This window comes from Physeter macrocephalus, chromosome 12, assembly GCF_002837175.3.
Source record: "Physeter macrocephalus isolate SW-GA chromosome 12, ASM283717v5, whole genome shotgun sequence".
Lineage (NCBI taxonomy): Eukaryota > Metazoa > Chordata > Mammalia > Artiodactyla > Physeteridae > Physeter > Physeter macrocephalus.
In genome coordinates, this window is record NC_041225.1 from 60,268,712 (window position 1) to 60,283,241 (window position 14,530).

Consider the following 14,530-nt stretch of genomic DNA (forward strand, 5'->3'; position numbering starts at 1 on the left):
GTGAATTATTGTGAAAAATGCTCCCTTGAATTTTACATTAGAGCTGCTGGCAAATGAAATAGTCTGTTTATATCTTTGTCTTATTGCGTCTCTTTTATGAAAGATTTTCAAAATCTATAAACTAATAGTATGGGACTTTGTGTGTTTTTTTTAATATGATGTTACTTTAAAAATGATTACATGAGGGCTTCCCTGGTGGTGCAGTGGTTGAGAGTCCGTCTGCCGATGCAGGGGACACAGGTTCGTGCCCCGGTCTGGGAAGATCCCACATGCCACGGAGCGGCTGGGCCTGTGAGCCATGACCGCTGGGCCTGCGCGTCTGGAGGCTGTGCTCCGCAACGGGAGAGGCCACAGCAGTGAGAGGCCCGCGTACCGCAAAAAAAATTTTTTTAAATTAAAAAAAAATAAAAATGATTACATGAGGGCTTCCTTGGTGGCGCAGTGGTTGAGAGTCCGCCTGCCGATGCAGGGGACACAGGTTCGTGCCCCGGTCTGGGAAGATCCCACATGCCACGGAGCGGCTGGGCCTGTGAGCCATGACCGCTGGGCCTGCGCGTCTGGAGGCTGTGCTCCGCAACGGGAGAGGCCACAGCAGTGAGAGGCCCGCGTACCGCACTTGATAAATTAAGGTTCAACATTTGTTTGCCTACATGTCAATATATAAATACACATATTTTTAATCCTTAATAAAAGGTATTGTTAGGCTACTGCATACATTTTATATATGTAAAAATAGCTGTGCTTATAATCATACCAAAATATTATTTATGTTCCTTTAACTTCCTTGGAGATTTGTATGATAGTCCTTATGCTTAAGTTCTGTTTTCTGCTTTAAAGGTACTTCATGGCCAAAAGTATGGACTACATCTAGTCTAGGAAGGTTTATGATTTGGGATTAGATGTATTTCTTAGGAAGACTGACAGTCAGCATTTGGACCACCCAATTATTAAATATTGACTTGATTTATTTCTTTATTCACCTAGGTGTGTCTCTCTCTTCTGTGGCTTCTGAAAGTGATTATGCTATTCCCCCAGATGCTTACTCCACGGACTTAGAGTGCTCACAGCCAGAGCAGAAGCTCCCGAAAACTTGCTCATCTTCCAGTGATAATGGGAAAAATGTAAACACTGAATCAGGTTTTTTTTTAAACATTAATGTATCTGTTAGTTTGAGCCTCCAAAGGGAAACTTAAATATTTTTTAAAAATCTCTTTAATTAGGAACCACTGGAAAAATCTGGCTACTTATTAAAAATGAGTGGTAAAGTCAAGACTTGGAAGCGGAGATGGTTTGTTCTTAAAGGTGGTGAATTACTTTACTACAAATCTCCGGTGAGTGGAAATTGCTTGTTATTTAGAACTGAATTCCTCAAACTATAAATCAGACTCCTGATTGGTTTTCTTCCATGTAATGCAATTAATTAGACAAAGCATTTCTTATTATGACTATTATAGGTAATCACTTTGCATTGGTTTTCTTCCTTTCATACAGAGTGATGTAATCAGAAAACCCCAGGGCCATATTGAACTTAGTGCATCCTGCAGCATTTTAAGAGGAGATAACAAACAAACAGTTCAGGTACTTTTTTTTTCTTTTTTTGTATCATGCAAAACTCAGTTCTCAATTATGTAAGCTAATAGAGTGGAAATTGGGTGTTCAGTTGTTTGTTTATTCCATTTTGGGGTCAGTTTGATGCCCCCAAAATGTGTGAAACCCCAGGACTTCTTAGTTAAAACTATAATATAACCTGAGTATATGTGAGTAACTCTCCTCTACACTTTCTTTGCCCTTGATCCTTTACATGGTTCTGTCCCCACACTAACCCTCCCAGCCATTTTCTGTTCTCAAACTGTCAAGCTATTTTAGGGGAGGGTTATTTGATAAATGAATTCCCAACAAGATATTCATAATTTAATATACTATTAAGTTCAGAAATGTTTGCAATTTAATAGAGAACCGGAAAATGGCAGTTCTATGAACTTCAGAGTCTGTAACACATAAGTGGGAACGATATTGGTGAGCAGAGGGGCTGTCCTGGCTCCCACTGAGTCACATGGCAGAGGTAGCTGCTGACCATTTCACCCACACATAATGCCAGTCTTGCTAGAAACCTTTGTTAAATTAAAAAAAGCAAACAAAAAAAAACAAGCTATTGAGACAGTTTGGTATGTGATTTGGTATGTGATTTAAAATTCAGATGCTTGGGGCTTCCCTGGTGGCACAGTGGTTGAGAGTCCGCCTGCCGATGCAGGGGACACGGGTTCGTGCCCCGGTCTGGGAAGATCCCACATGCCATGCCGTGGAGCGGCTGGGCCCGTGAGCCATGGCCGCTGAGCCTGCACATCCGGAGCCTGTGCTCCGCAACGGGAGAGGCCACAACAGTGAGAGACCTGCGTACCCCCCAAAAAAATAAAGTAAAATACAAAAATAAAATAAATAAAATAAAATTCAGATGCTTTATTTCTAAAATGCCTTCAATAATCATTATTTTCTTATCTTGCTCCTTTGGAGGGTAGAATACAATATTTTATTAGAAAGGTACATTATCAGTGTTTCCAGTGGATAATACCTGAGGACAGCCCAAAAATGTAGAAAGGAGAATCAGGGAAAACTTTGTCTGGGAGCATGGCAGATAAGAATCATTTGTAGGCTTCTGAAATATTTGGAATTTTTGAAATGTGGCTAATTTGAACTTGAGAAATTGTGAGTTCATAATATCTGATTACATGTTCTAAGAATTCCTCTTCTGCTGTGTAGGTTTTCTTATTTTATTTATAATTGATTTCTTCATTTCCATAACAAATAACTTCTTTATTTGCTTAAAGTGTGTTATTTTATTACAGTCTGCAATCATTCTGCTCCTCATTTCAACAACCAGGAACCTGTAGCACATTTAAGGGAGAAAAGGACAATGTAATGAGTAAACAAGATAAAAAATCATGACCCCAAAGCTTAATACTATGAAGAGTTTTAAAGTAAACAGAAGTGAAAAAAATTATTTCAAAAAAAGTTAATTGTCATTCTCACAGAGTGGTTAAAATATGCTACGTGATTTATGGAATCATTTATTTAGAACCTAGGATTCAAGGTTCAGCATGTTTGTTTCCATGTTAGGTAGTGATGTTTGAAGAATGGACAAGGAAATGCTAATATCCTAAAATCTTCAGAGTTTCCTTTCCTATCTCTTTCTTATCCCATTTTAGTTGACCACTGAAAAACACACATACTATCTGACTGCAGATTCTCCCAATATATTGGAGGAATGGATTAAAGTGTTACAGAACGTTCTTCGGGTACAAGCTGCCAACCCCCTTTTCCTCCAACCTGAGGGCAAACCAACGGTGAAGGGATTGCTCACCAAGGTGGGAACTCTTATACATAGCAGTATCCCAGGCAACGATGGAATTAGCCCCCAATCATAAAAAGTGGGCATCAGAGAATATAAATATTGAGTATTTATGTTATCTTGGGGTGGGGAAGAGTGTTTTAAGTATGATACCAAAGACAAAAACCATAAAGATGAAAAATGATAAATTTGACTACTCTACATAAAAAATGTAAATGTTCTTGGGAGTTCCCTGGCATTCCAGTGGTTAGGACTCTGCTTTTCAGTACCTCTGCCGAGGGCCCAAGTTCAATCCCTGGTCGGGGAACTAAGATCCCACAAGCTGTGTGGCACAACCAAAAAAAAAAAAAAAAAAAAAGTAAATGTTCTTACTATCAGAATTTCTCTAAGCAGAATTTTTAAAAGACTGATGAGAAGCTTTGGAAAGGTATTTGAACATGAAAAACAAGCTTTTCCTAATCAGTAAGTAAAGGATAAATACCAGTGAGGGGAAAGAACAAAGGACACAATGAGAGAGAAGTAGAGATAGTAGAGAGAAGAAGTACAAATGATCAATAAACATATGGGAAAACGTTCTACTATCAATAATAATTTTCTTAAAAAGCAAGAAATAATGGATATTTTTTAAAAATCTGATCAAGGGAGGACCTCTTTTAAAAGTATGAAATGCAGTATCGGCACAAATTAAGAAATTTGCTAGTGAGTTTATTACTTTAGAAGGCAATTTGGCAATGTCTTGGCTAAAGTGTTTACTCAATAAATATTTTTGAATGAACAAATGAATGAATATTAAATGTTTTATGAACATATATACATACCCTTTGATCCAGCAATCTCAGTCCAAGAAATTTATGCTAGGAAATTATCTTAATTTGCATAAGATTTAAGTATGAGGATGTCCATCACAGCATGGTTTTTTCTTTCCTATTTAAAACAAATGAGATATAATTAACATACATTGAAATGCAGATCTTAAGTGCAGAATTTGATCAGTTTTGACAGATATTTACTGTCACTCTCTCAAGATACAGAACATTTCCATTCCTGCAGAAAGGTTACTTGCACATCATGGTTTATAATAAAGAAAAACTGGGATCAACTTAGATGTAGAGTAGAGCATAGTTTTAAATAAATATTTATGTAATCAGGTAATGCTTTACTCTGCAGTCATTTTAAGTGTTGTAAAAGAATGTTTAATGTTTTAGAAATAGGTTATGATGTATTGTTAGGTGATAAAATAGCGTATTACCATAAATACATAAAAATGGTTGTTATGCCATTTTTGGTAAACATGTTTGTAGAAAAATGTCTGACTAAGAAATATACTAAGGTATATTAGATATTTCTGGGTGGTTTTTACTTCATTTTTGCTAAGTTCTGCTTTCTAACTTTTTTAGAATGAGGAAGTATTGATTTACACTAAGATAAATATTATTTATAAATTTTAAAGAGTTCAGTTGGTCACTTTTAGAACAATACAATAAGATATTTACATGCAAAATATTACCCACAAAAATAACCTCTACATCATCACTCATCACTCATGTGCTTTATTTATGTAAGTGGTGAAAAATTTAGCTGTAGATGAGCTATGCCACCATGTAATTTATACTTAATATTAATGTGGGAATGTAGGTGGGTGCTCTTCAGTAATATTTACAAAGACTGGAGAAAAAAATTACCAATACATTCAACAAAGAGATGCACTATGTTTTCTTCCAAAACATTACATTACCATGAAAATGTTTTTTCAGTTACTGATGGGCTTGAGAACTCCTTGGTATTGTGCTAATATATGTTTTACAACGAACACAGTGCCACTTTAAATCACATTCTTATTCTAATTCATAGTAACTAGGTGTCCTCCTGTTTCAAGGGCTATGTTTATCAAACCCTTAAGCTTTAATATGATCTCATGGCTAAGGGTTTGTTACTTCTTTCACAATTAGTGTTTTTGGTTTTTTGCTTATTTTTAATTGTTGGCATGGCTTGTCAATTTCCACTCCTGTTACATTTCTGCTGTTCCCTGCTTCCCATTTCACAATTGCATTTTAAATGAGTATAAGTTGATGTGATTATCAGATGACTAAACCATTAGAATTTATAGACAGGATGCTTATTAGGTTTCCTTCCTACCATTTGTGAAGGCTTGTCCACCCCCATGTTTTCACCTGCAAAGCCTTATAAGAGAAAAACTCATTATGAGTGACTTGTTCTGAGCTTACGTTCAGGCTACAATCCCAGATATGGCAGAGCAGCATTTGAATACTTTGGAGGGGAGGAGGCTTTTCCAAGTTGTCACACTGTTATTATTAAGTACAGAAATATGTAGGTAGATATTAAGAACTTGACTAATTTGATTCTGGACAGTCACTCTCGCAACTTTTAATGCTTTGGAAGAACATTTCCTATATAAGAATTCATTTATTTTAAAAAAATGTATTGAGCAGTTACCACATGTCAGGCAATGAGCTGCAGGGTATTAAGATGAATAGGCCACTGCCCCATCCCTCAGAGAGCCTCATATCTATTGGGAAAGAAAAGGACGTCAGCATATTTATAATGATATATATAAAATACTATTGTTGACATGCATCATAAGGTCACAGAGAAACCTAATTTAGACTGTGGGATCAGGAACAACTTCTCAGAGACGATTTGCCTGTGCCAAGTCTCCAAGGAGGAGTAGGAATTAATTTTGGAAACAGACAAGGAAAGGTATCCTGGGCTAGAAGACAGCACAAGCAAAAGACACAGTATCTCAAAGCAGTGCCACCTATGCGAAGAGCAAGTCCTTTGGAGAAACAGTTGGAGGGTCCTGATCATGGAGGGCTTTTCTGTCTTGTTAAGGACTTTGTTCTTCATCCTGAAGGTGTTGTGGAACCCTTCAGGGTTTGTAACAGGAACATGGCTATATTCATGCTGTTAACAGATTACTCTGCTGAGAGGAAGATGAATTTGTGGGAAGCAAACTGGAGGTTCTAAGAACAGTAAGTGGAAGTGGTTTTCCTCAAGAGGATGGGACTCGGAACTGGTCATGGGAAAAGAGACCAGAGGGTGAATCTGAATAATGTTAGGAGGTAAAGTCTTCCATTAGACCGAATTCAGCGACTAGGAAGTGGGAGAGATAAGGGTGGCTGGGTGAAAGACTGTGCCAGATAATTAGAGAGCTCAGAAAACAGGAGCAGTTTAGGATGACTAAAAGGTTATTTTGGGAACTGTCAATGTTTAGAGCTTGTGAGGACACCTGAGTTAAGAAGTCCAGCAGGCAGTGGCAACACCAGTCTCCATCAGAGGAGAGGGCTAGGTTGGAGAGAAGGATTTGGGGAATTATCAGCATGGATATGATAGTTGAATCCATGACAGTAAGAGAAATCACCCAGGACACTGTGTAGGGTGGGAAGAACAGGGGACTGTTGACAGGACACTCGGGTTGTCAAAATTTGAGGGTACTTAAAGGTGATGTATGAAGAGACCCTGGAGAGTAAGTCCTGGAGGCCAGGGGTGGAGTGGTTGACAGGGAGGGAGTGATCTGTAGTGTCAGATGCGGTCAAGTGCTAGGGCAGAAAGTGCCTTGTGGTATGTTGAACGGTAACTGGGTGATGAGTAAGTGCAGTACTGAGTGTGAAGGACTGTCCATGCTTTCTGGCACATGAGAAAGAATCAAGCTGGGAGGGAACATGGTGTCAGGAGAGGCACTCTTTCAGATGGGAAAGGCATACCTTGAGTTCCCAAATTGAAGGGAGGAAGCTGGGATAGGGAAATGGGAGATTAAGAACAAAGTCCAGAAGAAATGGGTGCTCGGGCATGGCGGGAGGGCACTGTGGAGGGGCTGGACTTGCAGAAAGGTGAGGAAGGATGAAAATCCAAGTTTGTGGGGCAATGAGTGAAATCATGTCTGATGTACTCGGTTTTCTTTGATGAAGATTACTCCAGTGGACAGTTCCATGAGAGTGAAGGAAAGGATTGAGAATAAGGGAAGTAGGATATATCCAAGGACAGATAGAAGGATTGATTTACCGAGGGCCCACCTGACTTCAGTGATCTGAGTTCATATTAGTTATTTTTCTCTAAGATGCTCAGAAATAAGAGCAGAGACTTTACATTGTAGTGATGTGAGGATAGTCATTTTTTTCTAACATTTTATTATGTGAATTTTCAAATACGCAGAAAAGTTGGAAGAGTATTTTACAGTGAACACTCATATTCCCACCACCTAAATTCCACAATGAACATTTTACTTGCTTTATTCATATCAAGATGATGATTTTTAAATCAGTGTTTTATTATGGGCATTTTCAAACACATGTGAAAGTAGAAGGAATAATAGAAAGGACCTTCATATATTCATTACCCAGTTTCAACAGTTATTAACTATGGCTAATGTCATTTCTTAAAACCTCCCGTAACCTTCTTTCTCTTCCTACACGCTCCACTGGATTACTTAAAAACAAATGGAGGTGAAATTTTGTTGTGTGGATTTGTTAGAAGCATGGGAATGCAACATAATCACAGGTTTTAGATCAAGAGTTGTTTTGTGATCAAATATCATATCCAAGGTTGGTGGAGAAGGAAGAGAAGCCAGGAGGGAACTGATACACTGGAATAAAATGTGGCCAAGTGGATGAATGGCAAAAATGGAAGGATAGCAATGGTTTTTAGAAATGAAGAGAGCAAGGAACTGTGAGTTAAGATTGTAGGGAGGCAGTACAGCAAAGAGGATAGGGCAAGAGTTCAGGGGCCAGACTACATGGGTGCATGTCCTGCCTCTGACAGTTGCCACTTGTGTGACCTTGAATAGATTATTTAGAGGCTCTGTGCCTTAGTGTCCTTTTCTGTAAAGTGGGAATAATAATAGTGCCAACCTCACAGGTGCTGGGAAGATTAGATAAATTATTTAAGCATGTAAAGTGCTTTAGAACAGTGCCTGGCACATCATAAACATGCCAAAAGTGCTAGCTATTATTATCACAAGAGTTTTACCTAGATGCTGAAGTCAGCAAGACAGGTGGCAGGATTTGTGGTGGAGAAGGCTACAGGCATGAAAATATAGGAGAGGAGAGAAGACCATGGGAGCTTATGTTTTGTGTGATGACAAAGGCCAATCAGAATATGATATACTATTTGTCATCAAAGTTTCAGAGAGAACTGATATAAGTAACTTTGTTATGGATGCAAGGTAAAAAAATTTATTCTTTCAACTATTTAGTTCACCAAAGCCTTGAGGTTTGAGATTGTCTTTAAATCTTTGTGAGGATTCTTCTAGTGTAATTTGTTTTATTATGATTTTTTCAGAATAAGTCAGAATTGGAAGAAATCTTAACATAATCAGATGCACATAAAAAGATAGACTATGTTTTAAAACACAGCTTTTACTGTAAGTTGGCAGAAGTCTTCATTAGTTTGTAGTTCCTCAAAGGCACACATTGTTCTCTTTAAAGATAAATCATTTCAAAAGTATACTCTCTATAGCCAGATGCATTATTCTTCAGTTTTGGTAAGACTCCTTTCTGGAGTTCGTTTAAAAGAAGAAAAAAAAAGCTGTATAACACAAGCTATTTAAAACTTCCAGGATATTTATCTGTAAATATATGTTTCTAAATTTAATTAAACCGAAACATGTCTTGCCAAATGCGACATTTTGTTTTGTTTTGTTTTTCCTCAAGCAACATTTAAATCCATCAAACTGTTAGATGGTGGAGTCATTTGTTTGCTTAAACCATAGTTTTGAAGGCCCAAGGCTGGCTGCATTTGTGGGTTTAAAGGAAACATGTGTTTTACTTCTCCTTCTGCATAGTGAGGAAGGAAGCATTTATTGAGTAACTACTAGTATCCTTTATTTACATTTTCTCCTTTGGTCATCACAACAGCCCAATGAGGTGTACAGTAATCCCATGTTAACGACAGAACTTGGGAGGTCAAGTCAGTTGCCTGAGGACATCATCCATCCAGTAGGTGGTAGAACTGGAAATTTAAGCCTTGGTCCATTTGACCTCAGAATCCAGGCCTTTTCTACTGTCGTGACTTGCTGACTGTAAAATCCGTTGTGGCAATAATTTATATTCTTCTCATTGTGCAACTGTCAGAGCAGTCCGTTTAAATGTTATGTCATTACAAGGGCCCTGCAAAATATGTGTGCTCCCCACCCCTATATGCTGCCCCTTCCCCAGTGACCTCTCCCCTTCCTCGCTTAGTCTCAGACAGATGGGCACACACCGTCTCAGGACCTTGGCGCTTGCTGCTTCCTTGCCTGGAGTGTTCTTCTCTCAGGTGACTGCATAGCTCATCTCCCTCCTCCAAGGCTTGAATCAGTGTTGGTGATGCCTTCCTGACCGCCTTATTTTAAATTGTAAAACACGTCCCTCCTTCTCCAGGCACTTCCTTCTCCTTTCCTGCTCTAGTTTTCTCCTTCGTATTTATCACCATGGGCAAGCATGACAATGGAATGTTGGGCTTTCGTTTTACTGGCCAATGTCTTGGTTTCCAGGTGGTGGACCTCTCCAAATTGAAGCCCACTCTAACTATTGCAGAAGAGGGTCAAGCCTCAAGGCAGAAGTTGGCAGGGCTGCCAGGGTGGTGGGATTATAGGGCAAGCTCAACCAGGCACACCACATTCTAGGTCTGGGGCAACAGAGCCTATTATCAGTCTTACCCACTGATGGGAATGGGGTTCTTGGTGTTTTTCTAGGCTTGAGGGTGTAGCTGGGACTGTCTGGCAAAAATCTTCAATGCCTGTACCTGGGCAGAACTGGGGCAGAGAGGAACTCACAGTGAGGATCTTCATAAAGTTACCAAACGATGAAAAACCTGTGGTATTCAGTACAAATTTTGGTAGAATGTCTTCCACCAAAAAAAAAAAAACCAAAAAAACTAGGCTTGTAAACTTGTGTTCTTGATGAAGATATGTAGCACGCTGCTGGGTTAGTTGTCTGTCTTCGTCACGAGGCAGTGAGCTCCTTGAGGAAGGAGACTGTGTCTCATTCATATCCGTCTCCCCAGTATCTAGACCAGCTTCTGACTATTCAGAGTCAGGAATCAGATTCCATCCTTGACATAATTGACACACTTGACATAATTCCTGACATATAGGAAGTACTCAATATGTAATAATAGCTTTTAATATTATTATTTTACAATTTTGTGTGTATCCTTCTGGAGAAGGTATCAGATGTGTTCAGTGTATTATTACTTCTGGAGAAGGCATCAAATGTTTTGAATGAATGAATCTCTTACATTTTGGAAATCACTAGAATTCTTAGGTTTCAATCTTGTTTCTAACATTAGAGTGTTAACCCAGAGAGCCCTACAGCGTTATTGGAAATCTATGTAATATAAAAACTATGAAATATACTTACTTGTGAAACTGGCATCTTTGAATCCTTAGTCCTAGGCATAATACTTGACATATAGTAAACATTCGTTAAATGTTGAATGATGAGCACCAAAGCAAAACATACCATGCTACTACTATAATGGGTAAATTTTAAATAGCATTTGGATAGTCTAGTTGGAATATCACTTATATCTCAAGCAAACTGGATAGCTGAACAGCTTCAAATAAAGTGTATAAACTATAAGGTGTAAGAGTTCTGAGCTACATTTGTAATTCTTTGAAATATGATTTCAGGTAAAACATGGCTACTCCAAGAGAGTCTGGTGTACACTTATAGGAAAAACGTTATATTATTTTCGTAGTCAAGAAGATAAGGTATGTATGTATTTTTAATATGCTAATTAGAGGAATTTTTTGTTTGTTATGGCTTCAAGTTTTCCTTTTCACTGTTCTGTTGCTAGCTCAAACTTTAGAATTTTTCATAAGGTTGAAATTTTGCATAAAATTTATTACTAAGGTAATCATAGACCTGCAGGGGTTTTGATTCTTAATTATAAGCCTTAGTAACTTAATTAATTCTTCTTCTAAGACCTAGGAAAGTCTTCCTCTATCCCACTTTCAACCATCAATTTCTCATATTTTCCAGGTCTGACAGACTAGCTAGATGAGGTTGATTGAAGGGAACAGCAAGCTAGGAAAAAAGAGCTGGGAAGGGAAAAGAATCCAGTCCTGTCCCAGGCCCTTGAATCCCTAGATACCACTTATCTATCCATCCATCTGCATATCTATATCCCATTCGTTCATTTTTAACTAATCTCCTCCTTGCCAAAACTTGAGTTATTGCATTTTCAGAGTAAAAAGATGGGTATCTTCCAAACGTGAAATGTATACCTAATTATCATTGTGCATACCCCATGTCATCTTTGGATTACTGAAACTCTAAACATTGAACTAACATGGACCAAGAGTATTTGCATAAAACAATGATGCCAGCTCCACAGAACAGCAGCCTGTGACTGATTACTGTGTTAATGAGACTAAACTTCTTGGTCCACTGACCATGTAGGTCAGTTAGTATTTCTCTGCTCTATTTTCATAGTCTGCACCCTCAGTTCTGACTAGCCATATTTAAAATGCATGCCATTATTCTCAGTATCGCTCATGGGTTGGTACTTAACACAGTGCAGCCATTGAGAGTGATATCTCTGAAGTAATGTGGGAATATGCTCATAAAAATAATACAAGAATAAGCACAGTACAAAATTGCATATTCAGTATAACCCTAACTCAATTATCAGTCAGGAAAACAGAAGCCACTCTGTGTATTCCAGTTTTAACAATTTTAATGCAGAATTAGGGACATACATAACTTTAGAAAAGTTGGGAGAGTAGAGGTCGGGGAAGCAGCTGCCACTGAAGATCTGAGAAGTCAGCACCAAGGTCTGAACACAAAGCACAGAGGCAGCTGGTACTCAGCAGTTTACTGAGAAGCCTCTGTGATACATCAGCCCAGGCATCCGACTGCAGCTGTCTCAGGAGAATAATGACTCTTCTTTTACCATCATCTTCCACATCGCATGAAAATTCTCTCAGGCAAGTGCTACTTTGGAGCCATGCAGGGAAGGGGATTCTGACAAATTTAGTTCCCAGCTTCTTTTCTGCAGTTACAGGGAGACTGTAGAAGAGGAAGTTTGGGATTCTGAGTTTATAATTCTCAGTCCAGCACATCTATGTAAAGATACACATAGCAGAAAAGTCAGAAAGAACTATACCAAAATGTTGAGTGGTAGTAGAATTATGGATGATTTTTTTCTTCCTTTTTTTAAATAACTTTCTATTTTTACCAAGTTTCTATATTCGTGTTTTATAAATAGAAAAATAATTTAAAATTTGCTGAGAGTAGAATTTAAATGTTCCTACTACTACTACTAATAATAATTTTGTTTTTTATTAAAAATGGATAACATTGATCACAGAAGGAACAGTCAGAGGAATGTAGATAGCTGAACAGAAATCCATTATAATTACTGGAAAAGTATTGAGAATGCTTGTGAATCAGTATAGGCTTACTTCATTTTATGCTATAGATGTTTCAGAAACAATTTGTCTTTATCTCAATCAGTGTCTTTTTAAAAATTCAGTCAAAATATTTAAAAGCACCCGGTCTATTCACTGTTTATAGAACCATGGTAAATCCTCTGGTAAAAGGAATAATCATCTTTAAATATTGGGGTGGATGGAACCTTGATTGTCATATGATTGGGTATGCCTAAAGCACACAATTAGGATAGTATTGTCATGTATTATCATAGTAGAATTAGTTTTCTTTATCCTATTTTTAAAGCTTGCTTTTTATTTATTAATGTGAATTTTCTGCCTTATTATTTTGCTTTTTTTAACTGCCTTTCTTTTTCTGAAAGTATAGATAAGTTAATTTCACATTTTTCCTTCAGAAGTAAATTTTCTTCACTCAGTCCCCAGAATAGTGCTTTGCACATAGTAACTACTCAGAAAATAACTGTAATTAATTTAATGGGAAAAAGCAATCTTTCTCGTAAAAGACAGCACATTTAATCAAATGAATTAATTTTTTACTATTAATCAGCTGTTAGGCAGATAAGATATCTAGGTAAGACCTCACTGAGAAGCCGACATTTTAATTAGGTTTTTTTTGTTTTTGTTTTTGTTTTTTTTGCGGTACGCGGGCCTCTCACTGTTGTGGCCTCTCCCGTTGCGGAGCACAGGCTCCGGACGCGCAGGCTCAGCGGCCATGGCTCACGGGCCTAGCCGCTCCGCGGCATGTGGGATCTTCCCGGACCAGGGCACGAACCCGTGTCCCCTGCATTGGCAGGCGGATTCTCAACCACTGCGCCACCAGGGAAGCCCTTTAATTAGGTTTTGAAGGAAGTAAAAGAGGCAAGAGTATTCCAAGCCAAAGGAACAGCAAGTGCAGAGGCCTTGTCAGGAGCATGCCGGGTGTGTTTGAAGAATAGTGAGAAGGTCAGTGTGACTGGACTGGACTCATTAGGGAGATGATAATAGGAGATGAGTTCAGGGCAGTAACGGGGACCAGATCGCAGAGGGCCTTATCATAGTAAGGACTTTGGCTTTTGCTCCAAGTAAGATGAGAAGCCATTTGAGGATTTTGAGCCGAGCAGTGACATGATCTGACCTGTGTCTAATAGGAACACTCCAGCTACTGTCTGAAGGGAATTAGGAGGAGACTGGTTAGGAGACTCTTAACAGTAATTCAGGTGAGAGATGATTGTGGTTTAGTGTGGCAATGGAGGTGTGAGAAGAGACCAAATTCTGGGTATATTTTGAAAGATTTGCTGATAGGATTTGTTGACTAAAAGGGTATGGAATATGAGAGCAAGAAAAGGGGCAGTGACGATGCCAAGCTTTTTGGCCTGAACAGCTGGAAAGATCAAGTTGCAAACAACTGGGATGGGAGAGACTCAGGAGAGCAGGTGGTAGGGGAGGACTTACCAAGTGATGTTGAAATGCTATTAGACATTCTAAGTAGAGCTAGTGTGAGTCAGGAGTTATAAATTTGGTAGTAACTAATACATGCTGATGCAAAAGCCATGAGCTTGGATGACATCACCCAGGGGAGTGAGTGTAGATGGGAAAAGAGTCCAAGCACTGAGCCCTGGGCCTGAGCATGGAAATGTAAGATGGTAAATGTCCTTGGAGTTACAATGAACTTTTTCAGGCTGCAATTCCAAACCTGACCGAATATTGTAGAAGTTGTACATCTGAAGCAGACTGTGTGTGTTCCTGGAATAAATGGACTTAATTAAAGAAAAGTTTTAAAATAAATATGCTAAATATTCTACACAGCAAATAAT

At 38.5% G+C, this 14,530-nt stretch overlaps 1 protein-coding gene across 8 annotated transcripts in view; it reads left to right on the plus strand.

Annotated features, from left to right (window-relative positions):
* PLEKHH2 (pleckstrin homology, MyTH4 and FERM domain containing H2) overlaps positions 1–14,530 on the plus strand; it is a 106,329-nt gene that overhangs the window by 53,808 nt on the left and 37,991 nt on the right. For all 8 annotated transcript variants that reach the window (XM_024118780.2, XM_024118783.3, XM_024118784.2 and 5 more), the window contains 5 exons: positions 985–1,121; positions 1,221–1,331; positions 1,492–1,578; positions 3,204–3,362; positions 10,974–11,054. In XM_024118780.2, coding sequence (XP_023974548.1) covers positions 985–1,121; positions 1,221–1,331; positions 1,492–1,578; positions 3,204–3,362; positions 10,974–11,054 — 575 coding nt within the window. The remainder of the gene's footprint in view (positions 1–984; positions 1,122–1,220; positions 1,332–1,491; positions 1,579–3,203; positions 3,363–10,973; positions 11,055–14,530) is intronic.